This window comes from Ochlerotatus camptorhynchus, unplaced genomic scaffold, assembly GCF_037179485.1.
Source record: "Ochlerotatus camptorhynchus isolate MF236.1 unplaced genomic scaffold, CSIRO-AGI_Acam_v1.1 ptg000361l, whole genome shotgun sequence".
In the NCBI taxonomy this organism is placed as follows: domain Eukaryota; kingdom Metazoa; phylum Arthropoda; class Insecta; order Diptera; family Culicidae; genus Ochlerotatus; species Ochlerotatus camptorhynchus.
The window spans coordinates 4,880,036-4,900,195 of record NW_027040849.1 but is presented as its reverse complement, the minus strand read 5'-3'; the positions used below and the strand labels follow the sequence as shown (position 1 = coordinate 4,900,195).

At 41.7% G+C, this 20,160-nt stretch overlaps 1 protein-coding gene across 3 annotated transcripts in view; it reads left to right on the top strand.

The window, feature by feature from the left end:
• p130CAS (Serine_rich_CAS and FAT-like_CAS_C domain-containing protein p130CAS) overlaps positions 1-20,160 on the top strand; it is a 420,726-nt gene that overhangs the window by 109,853 nt on the left and 290,713 nt on the right. Inside the window, exons 1-2 of one of the 3 annotated variants that reach the window (XM_065231804.1) lie at positions 2,661-2,933; positions 3,234-4,089. The exons of 1 other annotated variant lie outside the window; for it this stretch is intronic. In XM_065231804.1, coding sequence (XP_065087876.1) covers positions 3,979-4,089 — 111 coding nt within the window. In that variant the 5' untranslated portion in view covers positions 2,661-2,933; positions 3,234-3,978. Of the gene's footprint in view, positions 1-2,660; positions 4,090-20,160 lie in introns of those variants that run through there. One more of the 3 variants, XM_065231802.1, reaches the window with a different exon arrangement.

Sequence of the window (20,160 nt, the reverse complement as noted above, 5' to 3'; positions counted from 1 at the left end):
CAATTCCAAATTGGTTGAAATTGTTTAAGATGAAAATTTTTGATCCAATTATAATCCTCTTTGCGAGATTATATATGAGTTCGTTTGATGTCAATAAGGAATTATTTAACGCGTTCTATTGTAAAAATGTTGATGATCTTATATATCCGGAGAACTTTGAGATTTGGGCTTAATTGCTTTTGTAAACAAACACGTCAACCGCCGATTTCTCTCGAATAAAAGAACAAACTATACCAAATGATAGATAAACCATTCCTCTACCTGTTTGTGCTAGGGGAATTTACGTATTCTCGGCAACCTAAGCAGCGACCTTCTTTCTATAGCCTTTTTCTCTAAGGAACGCACACATATGCAGTATTGGTTTGTTTACAATCTTTTGCTGCCAGCTGCTCTAACAAGTTCAGTCGAAAGAATTGTCAAAAACTGTTTTGAAACGCTTTTACAAAGCTCCAATCTTCTCTAGTGAGAGCGAGTATTGTCGGCAACCAGTTTTTCTTCGGCAACCGTTCCATTTGAACTGCATGTAAATCTGCTGTATTATTATCGGCAACTCGAAATCAGCTACAATTTGTAGTGCGTGTGTTGCATTTCAAGAAAACCTTGCTAGATTGCTTTTTCTCAGTGGTAAAAATATAGTCAAATTGAAGCTGAAAGCATAAAGAATCGTTTGCATGCATTCAGCGAAGTGTTTTCATAAGAAAATCCAGTGAAAATAGTGTTTCAATTTGTGTTGCCGAAAATAGTCTGTCATGCCGAAGCCGTCATTTCCCCTATTAGTTTTTTTTTTAGATTGAGCTATAATTTGCGAGAAATCTGCAAATGACTTGTTTGTTTACAAAAGCAATTACGCCCTAATCTCGAAGTTCTCCGGATATGTGTACATAAGATCAGTTTCAGTCATATTGTCAAAACAAAATATTGGACCATAACAAACAAAAAGTAACAGCCAATTGTTGCCAATATTCATGAGCTTCCTTACATTCAGCCAATGACTATCGGAATATACTATGGAGCGAGTAAACCCGTGGATGGTGATGATTTTTTGTCACCGATGATACAAGAGCTACTGCTACTTTTTGATTCTGGAGTACTCATAAATAACCACCGGATTTCATTGAAAATTCGAGCATTTATAAAAAGCGTTGAAAACTTAAACGGGAAATATGGATTAAATGCACTACCAAGGGGAAATATTCTCCAGATAGGAGAGCCATGGTGTTTCCATGGTAATTCGGAAATTAAATGTTAAAATGGAGTGTCAAAGAAAAGAAAGAAATTTCAGCAAAGCTCATTGCAAATGTTGAGGTTTCCAAGTGAAATTCATCGTCGTATGCGCTCATTGGACCACACATCTCTTTGGATGGGTTTGGAATACATAATTTCTCACAACTATGTAGGGGTAGTTTTGCTCAAATATCAGCAACCTTCCAGATATTACGAGCACTTCACACCAACCAACCAAACCCAAGTTTGTACTCATTGCTGTTTCTCTGGGAACCATGTTTGTTGCAAATTAAAATAGTTAATTACGAATCACATTAATGTACAGTTGAAATTATATAAGATAATAAGTCATGTATAATGCAGAACAAGATTGTATAATGCAATCTGCACTGCTCTAAGCCGTTTCAGCTAGAGAAGGAATGCTATCATATAATACACCAGATCGAATTAGATTTAATCACGTATACAAGCGAGGCATCATAATTTGAAATTTATTGCTCCGAATAGACGTGCTCATATGCCAGCGAGGATCGCAGCAGGACTACGGAGCTAAAGATCTTTGGTTCGAGCTTAAGGTTAAGCTTTAAATATGTTCATCTTTTCAAAAGATAACTCATTATATTTCAATTTCAAATAAAGATTCACATAGCAGATTTAAGGATAAAATGTTGAGTATTGATCCGAATACTCTTTCGAACGAATCTGTTAAAGGGGCGAAAATAAGCCTTGCTGTTGGTCCTGATCGTTGGATTTTTTTTTTCATAGCACCAGTTAGATTTGCTTGACAACTATTTCGAGTGACTCCGCGGTACTCAGCTTCCACTACTTTTTGATGTAACGTAGAACAAAAACGTTAGGATAAAATGCTGTTTGTGTTTACCCCATCCATTTTTTAAAACGGCGTATTTTCATAAGAAAATAACCCTTGATTGGCAAAATATATCTACAAATTCCGCGTGGTAAAAATTGCGTCTCCAAAAGTTATTTCCAGACAACTTTGCTGAGAAATTTGAAATATATCACACCTTTGCATCGGTATCTTTCAAAATATGTCTCAAATCTCACACTCTATCTCGGTACCGGCTCGCTCACCGACTCACCGTTCAAAAATGAACACTTTCAGCTGTAGGTATGCAGTCTATCGACATCAAAACAAACAAACAAAACTTCTCGCTGAATCGAGCATTGAAGTTTCTCTGCTTACTCCATTTTTGATCCTTCCCTAAAAGTGGCGACGAGGGAGCAACTTTTTAAATTTTCTGTTGCTCACTCGCTTTGAGTGAATTTCGCCCGATACCTGCTACGATACGATGTGATTCGGATGAACCGAGAGCCACACAGAATGCATGCAAGAGCCTTTTCCGCTCTCAGTCCGCATAGTTTGGTTCAAAAACACAGAGAGGCCCATCATCAACATTCGCTCGTGAGCCGCCGTCCGGAGCGTACGTGCGCCATACCTCTGTCGCTGTACGCCTTTTTCGTCAATATACGGAATCGTGTGTTTTGTTGTTGTCGCCAAAGGTGCACTACGTTCGCAGAGTGCACACCTTTGTGAACTCACCGTCGTCCGTTCGCCGACAACGTGTGTGCGTTTTCTTCCCGGTTGTTATTACAAGTGTTTCGATCGTTCGGTCGTTCTCACCTCAGAGTCCACGGGTGTGTTTTGTGGCTAGGTGCACGTGACAATATCATCTTCAGGATGATTATAGGTGAGTGATATGGAGAATTTCGGTCCATTGCAACGATACATTTTTTGGTTTGGTTTGAAATTGTGGTTTGTGAAATGAGGAGAAATTTTTACCCTGTGTCGAAGAGCGTGCAGCTGTGAGCGGTGAAGTTATTACGCTTTCCGTATGAAACGTGTGCAATAACAGCAGTCGGTTGTAGTAATAATAACAACAGCAAGAATACTACACAATCGGCGAAAGAGTACCGCAAAGGAGAATGCGGGCAAAATGTAATGATAAATGATTGATTGAATTTTTTTTTTCGGTGCTGCGCTCGTGAAGTGCTCATTAGATTTGGTCAAAGTGCTCCTCGTCATCGGCAATCAGAAGAGCTGCTCGGAGGTGAAATAGTGTGCGGTGCTATTGTGTTTGTGGATGCATGCAAAATAATTGCGCTGAAATCGATTGACCAATAACCGAAGCAGAAGAAGCGATTGAGTTGAAGAATTTTAAGAAGCAAAGAGTGCGAAAGTTTCGGGAAAGTGATGTTGCCAAAATTGATGGCTTCGAAAGGTGTAAGGTGAAAATTACTTGCATGTTTTTTTCTTCGGTGTGTTATGAAGCAGCAAATGAAATGAAAAAAATATGAAAAATCACAGCTTCTGATTCGTGGAAGTGTGAAGTGAAACGGAAATTGTTTGTTTTGAATTAATACCGCCGAGTCACGTCAAGTTCAAAGCCGTGCTTAGCCGGTTGAAAAAATAAAATGTGATTTAGTCCGGTTTGTGCGATTAATTAGCTAATTGGAGGAAGAAAGAACGAGACAGGTCCGGTGTCGCTAGATCGAAGCAGATCACGCCAATCGGAGATTAAACGAGAAGCACCATCACTGGCAGAAGCAGCAGTCGTAGTGTTGGCGGTCATTAACGCAGTTTAGCTAAACGTTCGGTTGTCACGAAAGCGTGTCTTTTCCTCCGCTGAAGCTAGCGAAAGCGGAAGTGAAAGAAGAAGTATCAAGTAGGCGCCAAAGTTGAAGTTTTGGTTGTTGTTCCGTGGCCAGTGGGAAAAGAAGCAGCAGTTGAGCATCATGCCGCATCCAATGACACCGCAGTCACCAACGCCGACGATGCTGACCAGCAGTCGCAGTAGCAGTATGCATCTAGTGGAGTACGACTACGATGAGCCGAAACCGGCCAAGGTTAGAGAATCTACCTTTTTTCGAATAACATTTTATTCCCGGGAAATTGATGGTAAAACAAATTGTTTAGAAAAGCACTTTTGTAAGGACTCCTAATGAAATGTTCTGAAATGTTCCCAGTACATATTATATGTACCAAAAAAAGTATGATATGATCCTTAAAACTTAATTATTTGGGGGTTGGGATGAAATGCTATACTAATATCAAGATGAAGCTTTAGTGCGATAATTCATAAACTAGAGAAAGTTATAAAGAGGATAGATTGATAGTTCCGTTAGAGTACGGCAGTGTGATTTTTTTTATAGGATATTTTCAGCCGTAGGCTGGTTCATCTAAGAGAAGTGTGAAAATTGGACAGAAGTTGTAATTGAGCGAATGGCCATTAATGCGACGATACTAATCAAATGCGCATTCTTTTAACAATAGTTGGGTAAACGAAATAGGAAATACAACGTGGGGCTTTCGGTAGTGATAAACGTCGCTAGAACCATTCCACAGCCGCAGACAGTATATGAGCAAGTCAAACGAGTCTTTTGCCTGTTGGTTTGAGGAAATACCTCAAATCCCCTCACCCATCAAAGTGTGAGTTAGGTCAAGGAGTGCGCATTTGATTAGTATTGTCACGTTAAACACCCTTCGCTCAATTTCAACTTCTGTTCAATTTTAACACTACCGTACTCTAACGGAACAAACAACATATCCTTTTCAGAACTTTCTCTAACTACTAAATTATCGCACTATAGCTTAATGTTAGTTTTTTTTATTAGTATAGCATTTCTTCGCAACTCTGAGTTTGATTGATTATTCAGTATATGGTGTATTTTATGGAGATTTACAATTTTACATATTTATATGTCGATTGGCATAATTGCCATCTAGGGTCATCCATGTAAGGGTTTTTGAGGGATTATTAGACTCCTCTTCTCTCCTTGTAAGACACTGCAATAGTGTAATCTTACCCCCTCACCCATAAAATTTGAGTAAGATTTCAGAATATGAAAACATCCTTGAATATTGAGTTATTTTTACAAAAAAATTATCAACTTTTCATATACTTAATAAATGTATGCTAAGGATTTTTGGCATAAAGGGGTAAATATCATTTTTCTTCTTCTATCCATATCTTATTGTAAGAAAATGTTCACCCCTATTGTAAGAAACTGTAAATTGTGAGGAGCCCCTCACCTCCACCACCCTAATCCCATACATAATTTGTGGATGACCTCTTTGGCATAATGAAGGTGGAGACCATAGAAGGGGCCTGCAATATGGACTAATTTTACATGCGCTGAATACCAATTATAAGAGCCCTTTAGAGATTCTTTCTTATGAGCAGTTCATAAGACTTTTAATGATCCCAATATGTTTGATAGGGTTAACTACCCCATTTTCGGCCTATTAAGCACAACCCACTCTACGTCTTTCTTAATCTAGCGTAGTTTCGCACCAAACGGAATGTTATTATTACTGATGGCTTCCAAATTTATTTACCTTTCCGTACGTATCGTAAGATTTGATAAAGAGTAACAAATTGTTGAGATATTGTTGACATAATAATATAATTGTATAACACTGCTTCTTGACACCAATCTCGGCCTACGGATTCTAAACTCGGTTTAACGCATTGAAACGCCAATGAATTCACTTAGGCCTATCGGATGAAGATAAAAATTAATTCGGTCGAAGCGCTTCACCTATTTTTGAGAATGGATTGGATGCAAACATTTATATCACGCGTTCTTATTGACTTTGTTCGGTAGCATTTGAACTAAAGTATCGTACCAAACGCTTAATTTACCTGTTAACTCCGAAATCACGGATTGATTTGATGTTTTCTGCTTGATAGGCCCAAAATGGGCACCTAGGTTGAAGTAGTTCTCTACCCTACTGTAATCATTTATTACGAAGTTTTCCGTCTTTTAATCATGAGCTGTTTCTAAATGTTTTTTCCCTCGAAGATCAGACGATGATAAAAAATGAGTTATAATAAAAAAATATCTTGTCCTCTTTGTTCATGAACTATTCTCCAATTGCGTATAGTTTTTCTTTCATATAACCAACAATCAATACGAAACTAACGATTTTAAATTGGCTCACTACTTGACTAGCCTATTGGTCGCAAGCAAACGATTAACGTACCCCATTCTAGTCAACATTCTAGTACTACACAAGACTAGACGGTCCCGAAGAAACGTGCTCAACTTTTTGGCACAGCTCTGATACTCTCTTCGGCCCCAAGCTAATCTATGCACCCCTCGAAACATAGGAAAATTCACGAACCCCTCATTTGATCCGTCAAACTTTCATAGCGAATCAAAACAAACATAGTGTAGTACTAGAATTTCGACTATAATAGGGTACGTTAATCGATTTGCTTGGGACCAATAGGCTAGTCAAGTATTGATCCAATTTAAAATCGTTAGTTTCCACCGGTTGCTAGCACCCTCTATCATGCACATGCTCAAGTTTGGATTTGCAACCGGAACATCCCCCGTTCATGCATTTTACCCTTCTTACAAAGAAGGGTATAGATATCACTTGAAAAACCGACTATCGATATACCATTCGACTCAGCTCGACGAGATCGGAACATGTCTGTGTGTGTGTGTATGTGTGTATGTGTGTGTGTATGTAACGAAATGAATGCGCTCACGTTTCTCAGCAACCGCTCAACCGATTTGGACAAACTCGGCGCCAAATGATAGGTCTTGGGGTCCCATTGAACGCTATTGAACGGTTTTGAAATCGGTGAACCGGTTCCGGAGATATGGCTGGAATAAGATCCGGTGAATATGGGCCTTCACGCTGGATTTAACGGAAAACGCATCAAAACCATCATGCGACACATCTAATTACTACAGAATTCAAAAATAAGATCAATGCAAGTCGTGTTAATTGTTCCAGACCACATTGGACACACTTGGACATGTTCCGGGTACCCCGGGGAAGTTGCTTGAATATGAATTGAATTAAAACCCATTAAATCACATTAAAATACGATGATAAGGTGATTGGTAGCCTCACCAAATAGACTACACCCGGATATATTCCGGGTAGCCCCAGGCAGTGGCGTAGCGTCACTGGATGACACGGGGGTGGGGGGACTTGGTCACTGATATTGACAATAAAATAAATAAACTTGAATAAGTAAGAAGGGTCTGATCACACCATAGGTGGATAAATTCGGGTTTTTTTTTTCACTAGTTGCTTTTCCCTCGTTCTGTCAACACGTCAGCTGTGTTGAATAATAATAGTCAGGGATGTCTGTTCTACGCAATTTTAGATCATCTACTTACGTGTATAATTTTTGGATACCTATAATAAAAATAAATTAAATATCACGGCAACTGGAAACTTTCCCGTTTTCCTATACGACCGCTATGAGCCAGGAACAGTTGCGTGATCAGCCGCTCAAAGGTAAACGCTACGATCGAATTTGATAGTGAAGATTCCAACTTCAGGGCAAAGGTTTGTTTTTTTATCTAGTTCGTTTATTTGTAAGGCTCAATCGCGTTAGCTTTACGGAGCCGATAATTCATTGTTCACTGTGTGCAACAAAATTCACTTAATTCTATGTCTAGTAGGAGTTGGGCCGATTACTCGCGGCTTACTCGAGGTTAGAAGGGTACATTTTCGAAGGATAGGATCAGGGGAGGAGCTTGGGGTAGGGTTTCGTTGTCTCATCAGAGCGTTGTCGCCAGTATGAACGGTAGTGCTGTTCTAGCTTCGTCCGGAGTTCGACCGGCTATGGTGGGTGACCAGTGGGCGACGATGAGACTCATCGAGACGGGGGGACAAGACAAACAAAAACTAATAAAGAGAGATAAAAGACAAAAGGAATTAAATTCTTATACTAGACATTTGAAGAAAAACATAAACGGACTGCATATAGCAGAGATCACGGGTTGCCAACACGTCTCTGATAGGAACATAGGGTTGTCTTCCTTGGGCCTCGAGGGTATTCAAAAGTCGCTCTCTGGCGGCGTCATTATCCGTACATTGCCAAACTGCGTGTTCGATGTCATCGTAACCGTTTCCACACCGACAGATGTTGCTGTCCACGAGGTTTATTCTATTGAGATGAGCATCTAGCGAGTAGTGGTTGGACATAAGTCTACTCATCACGCGAATGAAGTCATGACTTAAGCCCAAGCCTTTAAACCACGCTCTCGAAGAAACATTAGGAATAATTGAATGTAACCACCGTCCAAGATTTCCAGTGTCCCAATCGGTTTGCCAACTCGAAAAGGTACTCTGACGCACTAAATGGTAAAATTCATCGTGTGAAATTTGCCTGTCATACAATTCTGGGCAAAGGTTTGTGGATTTGCTTATTTTCACCTTCGCTCAAGTGCAGCTGTATCTCTGTCGCTTGAATTCCGGCAAAGTTGCCAATCTTCTTGATATGATGTCTTTGCTTTTACTTTACTTTAGATTAGCAGGAATATTGAAAGAGTTTAATCTAATCACTGATACTTATGAGCAGCTAAAATCAAAATAGCTCTTAGAAAAGCACTACTTTAAAATATTTACTTGAGTAATTTTGATAATGTATTGACCATTTTTGTATAAAATTACAAATTTATAAACATTTTAAACGAGATATGCCAAAATATGTCTATCCATTCTTCAGAAAATCATGAATAACTAAATAACGATCAACAATAGGCGTAAACTCTTTTCGATAAAGTTTATTTTTCATTAAGTTGACTATCCTTTAGATGTATTTAATAAACTTTAGGTCTTGTTTGATACCCACTTTTAATGCTTGATTTACATTATGCACCTAAACAATCGTGATTTATGGGAATGAAAAAGTTGGAAGGGTTGTATACTAGATACGACCGCAGGGTTGGCGTTGGATAACGTCTGTTATGTGTTGTATTTAATTGTGTATGTTATATTTTAGGAATATTCCTTAATAACTCTTTTGCGAAAGTTTGGTGGCCCTGAAAAGGGCCGTTTTGTTGGGCTGATGTTGTTGGGTTTGCTCTACTCTGTCGCCCTGGTGGAGCTTTGGAATGATGTTGGTAGTTCGAAGACAGACAGCATCTCCCCTTCCAGCGTTCCCACACCCCAGTATAGTCCCCAAATTTAAGTGTAACTGTGATATTCTGGAAAGAAATTGTCTTCAAAACTAATTCTTTGTCGAATTATTGGTGGCCCTGAAAAGGGCCGTTTTGGTTGTGGTTTTGGAATGATAGACTGAATAAATGATTATGTTTGAAAAATTTCAGTTTTTGCTCCGATCAACAACCATACGGGGCAATATGAATACCCTAGAGTCGGTGTATAATGAGTCACGCCAAGAGTGAAGCCAAGTCTACCTATTGAACTGTCAAACCGGCTACCTATCGCGCAAAGTACACAAACATTACGATGCTATGAAAGATCCACGAAAGGTATTGCAATAAAATATAAAATATAATCGAAGAAATGATCATAAACACGCAGTGAGCAATAAATTGTCATGGGATATGTTTGGTAATGATCACTTATGAGAATTTCTACTATTTTTGGTTAAGATAATTTGACTAAATCACTGATATAATGATTTACTAAAGCCGCTATATTTTTTTCTCGCTGGAAGTCATTTGAAGTTGATGTAGAAGTCCTCTGTTGCAAAGTGAAAAAAGAGCACCCTAGTAAAAGTTAAGGTTTTGACAGGTTTTCACTAGAAAATAACATGCAGGAATCAAGTGAAATAGAAACATAAGTTCTTTTAGCAACAGTTACGTGTATTGCTCGCTGTAGAACCAGCGGATCAGTAAAATGTAATATAGTGAATGCGATGCTTGTTTTCTTGACTGCATATCTTATAATATTCTAAAGATTTTGAGCTAATGTTACATTTCCATTATTATCTTAGACATGTAATTGAATTTTGATACGGTTTTCATGGAGATGCATATTAGAAGCATTTTCAACAAGTTTGTAAAAAAAATAGATTGAGTTAATAGGTATTATGCCCAAACGAACGGTGGCCCATCTCGCCCCGTATGGTCTTCTTGCCCTCATCGCCTCTATTGGACTGAATTCGGAAACGCTCATGTCCAACCGGTTTTCGTTTTGGGCTGGAAATTCTCTAAAGCAACATATTTAAAAAATCTGGGAAAATCCGGAACATAATTAAAAATTCTTGAAATAAACGTAATAACATATAAGTGAATTATATCTGGGTAAGTATCTGGCAAGACGATTGAAAATCTGGAAAATCAAATAAATCAGGAATACTGGCAACGCTGTCTTGTTTCATGCCCGTAGAGACAACCGACCCATTTTCAGTATTTTGCTACCCACAGTATTTATTGTACCGTCCCTGTATTCATAATATGCTACTCGACGCAGGTATAAAACCACCCTCGACGGTCGAAATGTCATCATTACAGTTTCAGCATCGAACTGTTCGTGTCGTTCGTTGCATCATGTCTGGACGTGGAAAAGGAGGTAAAGTCAAGGGAAAGGCAAAGTCCCGTTCGAGCCGCGCTGGGTTGCAGTTTCCAGTCGGTCGTATACACCGTCTACTCCGAAAGGGCAACTATGCCGAGCGTGTTGGAGCCGGTGCTCCCGTCTACCTGGCTGCCGTGATGGAGTATCTGGCCGCTGAAGTTCTCGAGCTGGCAGGAAATGCCGCTCGTGACAACAAGAAAACCCGAATTATCCCACGTCACCTGCAGTTGGCCATCCGCAACGACGAAGAGCTGAACAAACTTCTTTCCGGAGTGACCATCGCTCAGGGTGGTGTCCTGCCAAACATCCAGGCCGTCCTGTTGCCCAAGAAGACCGAAAAGAAGGCCTAAATTCGATCCAAGTTCCCACCCTTTAACAAAATCCGTCCTTTTCAGGACGACCAATTTGATGGTAAAGAGTTTCGTTTTCAAAACAGTTTCCTTCGTGGTGCGCAAGGAGTGATAAAATGAATCCATTAAAAACATGGTTGAATCTTTCTGTCATGCTCTTCCTAGTTAATTGATATCCTCATCGAGTAGGTTCGATGATGGTTGATTAGTGTAGGCGTGTCTTGATTTCCAAGAAATTAACCAGTGCAGTGTTATCATTCCATCCAATCAATCGACTAAATTTTCAATAGCGCCCTAAAATATCCATCAGTACCGTCCCAACGACGCGTTCATATAGATAAGATAGGTAAATAGCAGATTTTTAGCGATGGGCCCAATCTTAGATCCATTTCCCCTACCTTGCAGAGCTGCGGTGGCCCTGGACTTATGGCCTACATTGATGCAGCGGAATGAAATTCATTAGCAAATTACGGTTGAGATTTCAGAAATGATCGTGGTGTGCGTCCAATTTGAAGTGTGGTGTGATTTCTGATAAGGTATTAGTACCTCTGGAAGTGAATTAACTACCTACGTGACATCGGTTTACTGGATCCCGGTAAATGTACCTTACTCTCCGCTTTGGACGTGAACTGCTTGCCTTCAATAAATTGAGTGATTTGACTAGTAACTTCAAAAGAGGTTTTCCTCGGACCGCTGATTCTGAACTGTATTGTTCCTTCATTGCTCAACATTTACCGTTACCGTTGGGACTTCCGGTCTTCTTTGCTTAGCCAACCGGTTAATCGTATTGAAGCGATACTTCTAGAACTCATAGAACAATAAAACCGAGCCTGCTTAGTAGGTGAACACAAAATACTAAAGTAGAACATTCTACCAACATATAGAGTCCAACAGATTCCTTCAAAAAGGCACAATATATGCGACCGAAACTTCGGATGAAATCCAAACAGATATTTTGAGAGGAACCAGTCGATCACAATCCTCTTATTGAGTTTAACCGGTATTAACAGAGAAATAAGACGCGCTAACCACGAATCCTTGGGAATGATCGTGACACGCTTCATAGGGATGACGAATCGTCCTCATCTCATCCTCAGAAAATGGTACCCATTATTTTAATCGGCATCCTTTTGAAAAATTCCCCTCACAAAAAGGCTTTTCATGTACTGCCAGAGGGTAGGGGGAGAGGGGCAATTTAATTATTACTAAAATGAACGAAATTTACGATGTGCGCTTCCATCGTGCAAACTTTATTTTGATTGCCGAAGCATACACTCAAAAAATTTACCACATAGGTATCTAATGGATGAAAACCATGTGAATTTCACATAGCTAAAAATCCCACCACAAAATCACATGAATATCATGAGGCCGATGAAAGTCATATGAAAAAAGTGTCGGAAAGGCATTAGAAAATTAATCGTTAAACTCTTTCTTGATAATGTTGTGGCCCTGAAAAGGGCCATTTTTCCAACGCGCTCGGCGTAGTTGCCCTTGCGGAGCATACGGTGAATAAGACTGACTGAGAACTGCAGCAGCTGGGCATTCCATGACGGCGGCCCAGTATACCGGAGCACTGGCACCAACGCACTCGGCGTAGTTGCCCTTTCGCCCCAGGCTCTGCTGCCGCTGCTCTGCTTTCGCTGCTCTGGTACTGCTGCTCTGCTGCTCTGCTGCTGGGTCGACGATCGGATAGACAATGATGGAACGGGCGACCTTGTTGGACGCTTATATAGTAGAGCAGACAATATCAGAGGTGTCAGATACTCGCATCTGATGTCTTGGTTGGAGAAAGTATAAGAATATAAAAAAATCAATCGATTTTCACCATTTTTAGACAATGGTTTACTTTTAACCATTTTTCAATAGTTTACAACATGAAATCAATAGTTTTGAAACATTCAGCAAATTGCTAGAAATATTTCCAATCGATTGATGCCATTATCTCGTAAATCTATCGATAGACGGTTGAGTTATTATCGTTCAAAATCTTTTAATTTTTCGTAACTCATCCAAAATGACTGTTTTCAATTTTGTACCCCCGTATGTTGCCGAAAGACGTTATCCAACGTCAAAAAAATCCTTTCCTGTTGTACTTGACCGTTTTATATCGGCGCTGGTGGATTAACTGACTGAAGGAATAAATGGTAGAGCTCTTGCCAGTATTCCGCATATCGTTAAACTTCAACTCATTTAATGCAGCCTTAGAAATATACATTCTCGGTCCCATGAGTTGAAAGAATGCCCCACATACCACTTAACACCCTTCTGATAACTGGAAATGATAAGATAGCAAAAGAGCTTCATTTCAACCCGTATAGTAAATGTGTTTAACACATAAAGATGATAGCTACAAAAGTCATATGATTTATGACCATCGTGTGTGCGTTCATCGCAAATTGGAGAGCGCAGCAGAAAAAAAGTATAGTACAAATAGGGGCGCTGTAAGAGTAGGTGTATGTGTTCAAGCCAACCAAGCAGACAAGAGATAGTGATGATGATTTCGATAACGGAAGATTGTTGAAGATTAATGGCTGGATGGTGTGAAAACGATCTGCTGGGTGTGAAGCAAGTTTGCCTGTAAACATGATTGTAAATTAAAAGTTAAGATTCATAAAACGAATCGGTTGTCATGGTGATGGAGTGTTTGTTTAGTAAAAGATTATTGCCAGGATTGCCGTTGGCTGCTACACGGCCAATAAGATCAACCCAAATTTGAGTTGCGTTTACTCATAATCGCAAAAAGTGCAGCATATTTTCCTGTGGAAAACTGATGAAAATTTTACTCAGTCTCAGTAGATAAAGAATCCATTCTTTCACATATTCGGGATTTTTTTCAAAAATTTACTCATCGCTGAGTTCCTGCACTTTGTGCGATTTATGAGTAAACTGACCTCAAATTTGAGTTGGTCTTATTGGCCGTGTATGCGAAAGTTCAATTTTTTATGGAGCAGTGTTGCCGGTGTTGAAATTAACGCACATTCTCCATCAACGCTAGCAAAGAGTTCCCTACACGCATTCTGTGAAATAACAAGTTTTTTGGTACCAAAACGACCTTTAAACATTTTGCGAGTGACCGCAAAAATCATAACAAAAACAATTTTTTTTCACGAGCCGCCACCAAAGACAGCTCACGACCAAAACAACCACCAGAAAACTTTTGCGATTTTCTGCTTGGTTTATGCTGATCTACCCGAGCAAAAAAAAAACAACAAAGTAGCAGAACATGCAAAAAAGGTAAACCGGCTCGCTGTCCCACACACACACACACATATTTTTGAAACAAAACCTCGCCCGCAACCCGCCAACAGTACGAGGGTAAGAACAACAATAACGCGTCTCGGCTTCTCGGTATGGCACGACTTTTGCGGACAACATAAAATATACCAAAAGTCAGTGCCCAGTGTAAAGAGGTGTAACTCAAAGCAGGTAAAATGTTTTCTGGCTTTGGATACCAGACGAAAGGACCGCGAGATCAAACATTACGGAGCGTTTATTCCCGAATCATAATGTGTTCACCCGTGATGCCTTTTCTTGTCCTCTACCACATTTGGTTGAACATGAGGTAGATGATTGTAATTATGGTTTGTTTTACATGAATATTGTATTTGGCAAAAATTCAACTTCAATGCTGTGTTACCAACTAGCGGTAACAATTCAATTTTCATGACCAAATTTCCTATCGAAGCAACCGTCCAAAACCGGGCGTCTGTCCGTCGTCGTCGGCGTCGTCACTTTCGTGAAAACAGTCGATTAAGGTAATGAGCAAAAAACGGTAGTACATTTCTGTATCTGTTTACACGCGTCTATGCTCCATCGTCACGGTTTTATGTTTTGTTGTTTTCGAATATACTAAGCCAGGGGTCACCTGCGGAAGAGAACACAAGGTAGCGGGCACTTAATTTCACTCCCGTTTGCCGCAAGCGTGACGACAACTGCGACTGCATTGAAGAAGGCCATGCTCCTGGCACCGTAGCGCATAGCCGCATAGCCTACTATCATTTCCACCGATCCGTGGTAGGATGGCGTTGGTTGGGGGGAGTAGGGGGCACGCCGATGTCGCTGTAAAAGTCGCAAACATGAGACATTCCAGATCCACCTCACACTGCTGCCTGCCATGTGCTTGGTGCTCTCCACACCGACGCCGCGGTGCCTCCTCCGACAGGAGGTTGGCATGAGTTCAAACGAGGCATGAACTCTTGTTGTATCGTGCACTTACCTACTACCTTTTCAGCTTTCCGTTCCCGTATCATATAATAACAACGAAAGTGAGACGGGGGAAACGATATCGATTTTAAAGAGCACTCCCGGAGTTGCCCGGTTGCCGTTTCAAGCGCTTCTACGATAGGTGAGGAGCGGTAAAAAAAAGCGGTGGGAACGAGGAGCAGTTAGTGCAGTACTGAAACATGCAGCAGCCACTTGCTTCTGCATCTGCATCTCAACCAGACCAGACTACAAAGAATCGAGCACGAAAGCCATGTTTTCGGCGGTCGATAGTCTCTGAGGTAGCGCGATAGGTCCATTCAACTGGGGGTTGATTCGATAAATGGCGGCAGTCGCGAATTTTAAAACATCTGGAATCGCATGTCAATCATCTCTCAACGGCAATCAACGATAATTCTTATTACGGAAGCGGTCAATACCTAGTAATTTGACAAATTGGATTCTTTACCGGTATTGAGGTAAATGCATATTCGTAGCATGCATTAAAAATGGAACCGAAGTCCAAAATTGCATTAGTTGGGATCTTTAATTTTGAAAAATGTATCAATCCAGTTAAATAACTCAATGTTGGTGCATTAGAGCTATTTTTAATAAGTGCGATTACATTAGCCAATATAAACAAACGATTTTCTATGACGACTTTCAGTAATGGACAGTTTTCCCGGTGATTCTGGATATCTGGGGATCGTTTTTTGCGACCACCCAGTAACAGAATCGGTACGAGGATCGCATATTTCATCTTTGCTCAATATTCTATACAAATTACAAAAAAAAAACAATTATCTCTAGGCTGTCTTTCAAGAAATGACCATTCACGGGGTTTTCCGGGAATCTTCAGACTATAAGCCTCTAACTATTTTTCTCGGTCCAACTGGCCAACTACAAGTCCAATCGATTCCCAATCTGTTTCGCTGAATTATTTTTCAATATTTTCAGACTGGCTGATTTTTTGTTGTTTACCTTTTTGACATTTCACCATAATAATTTCACCATTGAATGTATGCGTGAAACTGATGAACCTCGTAAAAAATCGGGTGGCGAACCTAGGTTGGTAACTGGCGTTCAAACTATCAGTTTGACAGCTCTTAGGTTGCAACCCCAGTGAGGGTTCGCTTCAAACCGTTTTACATAATTTTATTTAAGACGTTTATAATTAAATATAAATGTCAAGGCTTGCTTCGATTGCTTACAACTCTGCTTCAACACTCCTCCTCAAGCCGCAGAGATTCCCATCATCGTACGGCTCTCTTCAAACTTCGTCCTCTGCAATGGTTTGGTTTAAAGAGCCTAAATTTATAAAGAGGCGACATGTCAAAATTGGAACAATCGATTGTCTGTCAATGTCATAGGAAAAGTCATTCCAATGGAGCAGAAGACCTGTCAAATGGATAAGATGTCGTCTCTTTATAAATTCAGGCTCTTTAGTTTGGTTAATCCATCAGCGATCTGCTCCTCCGTGCCAACGTAAACCAGTTTCACCACACCAGAATCCAAAGCGTCCCTGATGTAGTGATAGCGTATGTCGATATACTTCGTGCGAGGATTATATCCACCACGCATGGCGATTGCAATACAGCTTTGGTAGTCGCAGCGGTTTTCCATTTCTCCTTCTTCGCTGAATAGCGCAGAAAGTCCTTGCCACCCGGACGCTTCCTGTACCGCAGCCGAAACGGACATAAATATATTCCGCCTCACACGTCGATAGCGCCACCGTAGGTTGCTTCTTGCATGACCACGAAATAGCGCCGCCTTGAGCCATGAAAACGTTGCCGCAGGTTGACTTACGTTCGTCCGGATCGGATCCCCAATACGAGTTGCAGTAGCCGACTATGCTTGAATCGGCATGCTTGTTGTAGACCAACTCCAAGTTTGAGGTTCCACGTAAGTAACGCAGAACATGCTTCATCGCATTCCAGTGCTTCAAACCTGGATTATTGTTGAACCGGCTGAGGGTATTCATGGCGAACAGTATATCCGGTCGAGTGCTTTGCGCCAAATATATAATACATCCGACAGCTTCCTGATACGGAACATCCTTCATAGCAGCAGATTCCTCGTCATCCTTTGTCTTGATCCAGCGTTATCCTGTCAGTTGTTCTGCCGATCCGGATCCCAAGACAGTGTTTCGCAGGTCACAGATCTTTCATCCGGAAAGTGTTGCTTAGCTGTTGCTTCTGCAGATTTTACCATGTCTCGTCGTTGCTGAATATCATTAAACCGTCTACATAAATAGCAACAATAAGAATTTTGCCATTTTTAATGCAGACGTAGACGCAAGGATCGTATTGCGTTGATACCAGGCTAAATCGCCGCAGAGCCGCATCCGCTTTGTGGTTCCAAACTCGGCTGGACTGCTTCAAGCCGTACAACGCCTTGTTGAGCTTGCACACCTCGGTCTTCCTTCTTCCGTCAACGAAGCATGGTGGCTGTTCCATGTCGAGGTCACCCTGCAGGATAGCCGTCACTGCATCCATCTGGTCGATCGTGAGGTCGTGCTTGACAGGCTGGGCGAAAAGGTATCGCAGCGAACTATAATGAACAACGGGAGCATACGTTTCATCGTAGTCCACCCCCTTTTGCTGTGAGTAGCCTTTCATGACCAGCCGCGCCTTGTGCCGTTGAATTTCTCCTGCAGCATCACGTTTCGTTTTGTACACCCATTTGCACTGGATTGCCTTCCTTCCCTTCGGTAGCTTGGTGAGGGTCCAGGTGTTATTGTCCACCAGTGCGTCGATTTTTTCCTTTATTATAGTGATTTTTAGTGCGTCGAACTTCTCTTGCATGGCATGCTTCCACGCATTGCTATCGTCCCGAACCAATGCTTCTTGATGAGAAACGGGGTCGACTCCGAATTCGCCATCCATGACAGATGCTAATGCTACTAGACCGTCATTGTCGCTCGGCCCACCAGTGCTATCGTCAACGGGGAAACCATGGAAGTTACTCCATTCTTCGTAGATTGGCTGTGAAAGTGAGATACCAGGAAGGCCAGTACTATCAACGTGGAAATCTTTGTACTTGCCTGGAAGCACGTGCTCCCGTCCGCTGCGCCTCAGCACCTCTGACCGAGGTGGTTCTGAAGTTTGTCGCAGAGGGAGCACAAGGTCAGTCAATGTGGATGTGTTGGTATCGTTATCGCCGCTTGAATCATCTGCTTAATGGTTCTCGTCTTCTGTATCGCAAGGCTCGGTCGGTTCAATTGGAATGATCGGCTCGAATACGGTCTCGAACGGTTCCTCGACTTCCAGTCGGGCAAACGTTGCTTTGCTACGCCGAGCATCGGGACCTACAGCTTCAGATGGGACTACTTCGTCCAGGAAAACGATTTCACGGCTCTTGATAGTTACCTTCTTCTTCGGGTCGTATAGACGATATCCCTTGCTTTCTTCACCGAATCCCGTCAGCACGCATTCGTGGGATTTGGGGTCCCACTTGCGTCGTTTCTGCTTTGGAACCTGGACCATGGCTTTCGTTCCAAAAACACGAACATGTGAAAGGTTTGGCTTTCTTCCACTCCACGCTTCTTCGGGGGTCACACCATGACCACGGGTAGGTGATCGGTTGATCAGATAAACAGCTGTTGACACAGCCTCGGCCCAAAAGCCTTTCGATAGCCTGGATTCGAATAGCAGACACCGCGCTTTCTCCACGATGGTCCGATTGGCGCGCTCGGCCAATCCGTTTTGCTGGGTCGTCTCGTGTCGGATGCCCTCTTTCTGCAAATATTCTTGGAATCCATTATTCAGGTACTCCTTACCATTGTCAGTCCGTATTTTTTTCAGCTTCTTGCCGCTTTGAAGTTCGGCCATCACGTAGAAGTTCTTGAAAACTGCTAACACCTCGGCTTCTGATTTGGTTTTCAGGAAGTACACAAACATGCGTCTAGTTTTGTCATCGATGAAAGTAATGTAGAACCGATTACCGCCAATCGAATTCATCTCCATCGGTCCACTGATATCCGAATGAACCAGTTGTAACACCTCCGACGCACGGGATCTGCTTTTTGGAAACGGCAATTTCGACTGCTGTCCCATTAGGCAAACGCGACAGTCTGCAGCGCTAGCTTCAACATTCAGTGTAATCCCTGTCGCAAGGCCACCAGCAAGCTTCTTCAAATTTCCGACACCAAGATGACCCATGCGGTTTGTGCCAGAGATCGAGACTTCCAGCAGCATTACACGACAAAACCTGTGTGTTATTCGCCGCCTGGTCCAGCTTGAATTGATTTTTGGAGTGGCTCCCGGTTGCCTCCAGCTCGTCGTTTGCGTTGTGCACTTTGCAGCCATCGTTGTTGAAAGTTACGGAATACCCCTTCTGCACGATTCTGCTGACCGAGAGAAGATTCGCCGTTAACCCAGGAATAAGCTGCACGTCACTCACTGCAACGTTGTCTTGAGCATCCCTGCACACCGATCGAAGATTAGCTGTTCCGCAGGCAACGTTATCCATCATGCCACCGTCAGCTGCAACAACCTTACCGTCTGCTTGATCCAGATTTGTGAGGAACTCTTGATTGCTCGTCATATGTGCATACACACTTAAATTGTTTCGCCGAGATTCCAACAGCCGAGTAGTTCTGCAATTTATTTTGCTGAGATTCAGTAAAACAATTGCCGAGACTCAGCTAACAAATAACATTTTGCTGTGATATCAGTTAACAAACAGATATTTTGCAGAGATATCAGCAAAATTTACTGCCGAAGTAATCGGTTGTTGGAGATGTTACCGAGCTAGATTAAGTGTGTACGCCGTAGAATCGAAAATCCAGTCGTTCGCATCCTTCTTGCCAAACGTGGATAGAACCGTGCAAAATGTTTCACCTTTCCGTGAATCCTTGCAGTCCCTGGCGATGTGTGCGTACCGAGCACATTTTCTGCATTTCGGGCCCTTGGATGAAGTAGGAAGCCTTCATTTGCTTCGAGGTTTCTTCATGCCGTTTGTTGGTTGCGAAGGCCTGGTTGTTTTTCTTGCTGCCTAGCAACGGTTGCTCTTGAAGAAGTTTGGTCATGACAAAATCGCCGGTTATGGCAACTCCAGAGTTTTCCA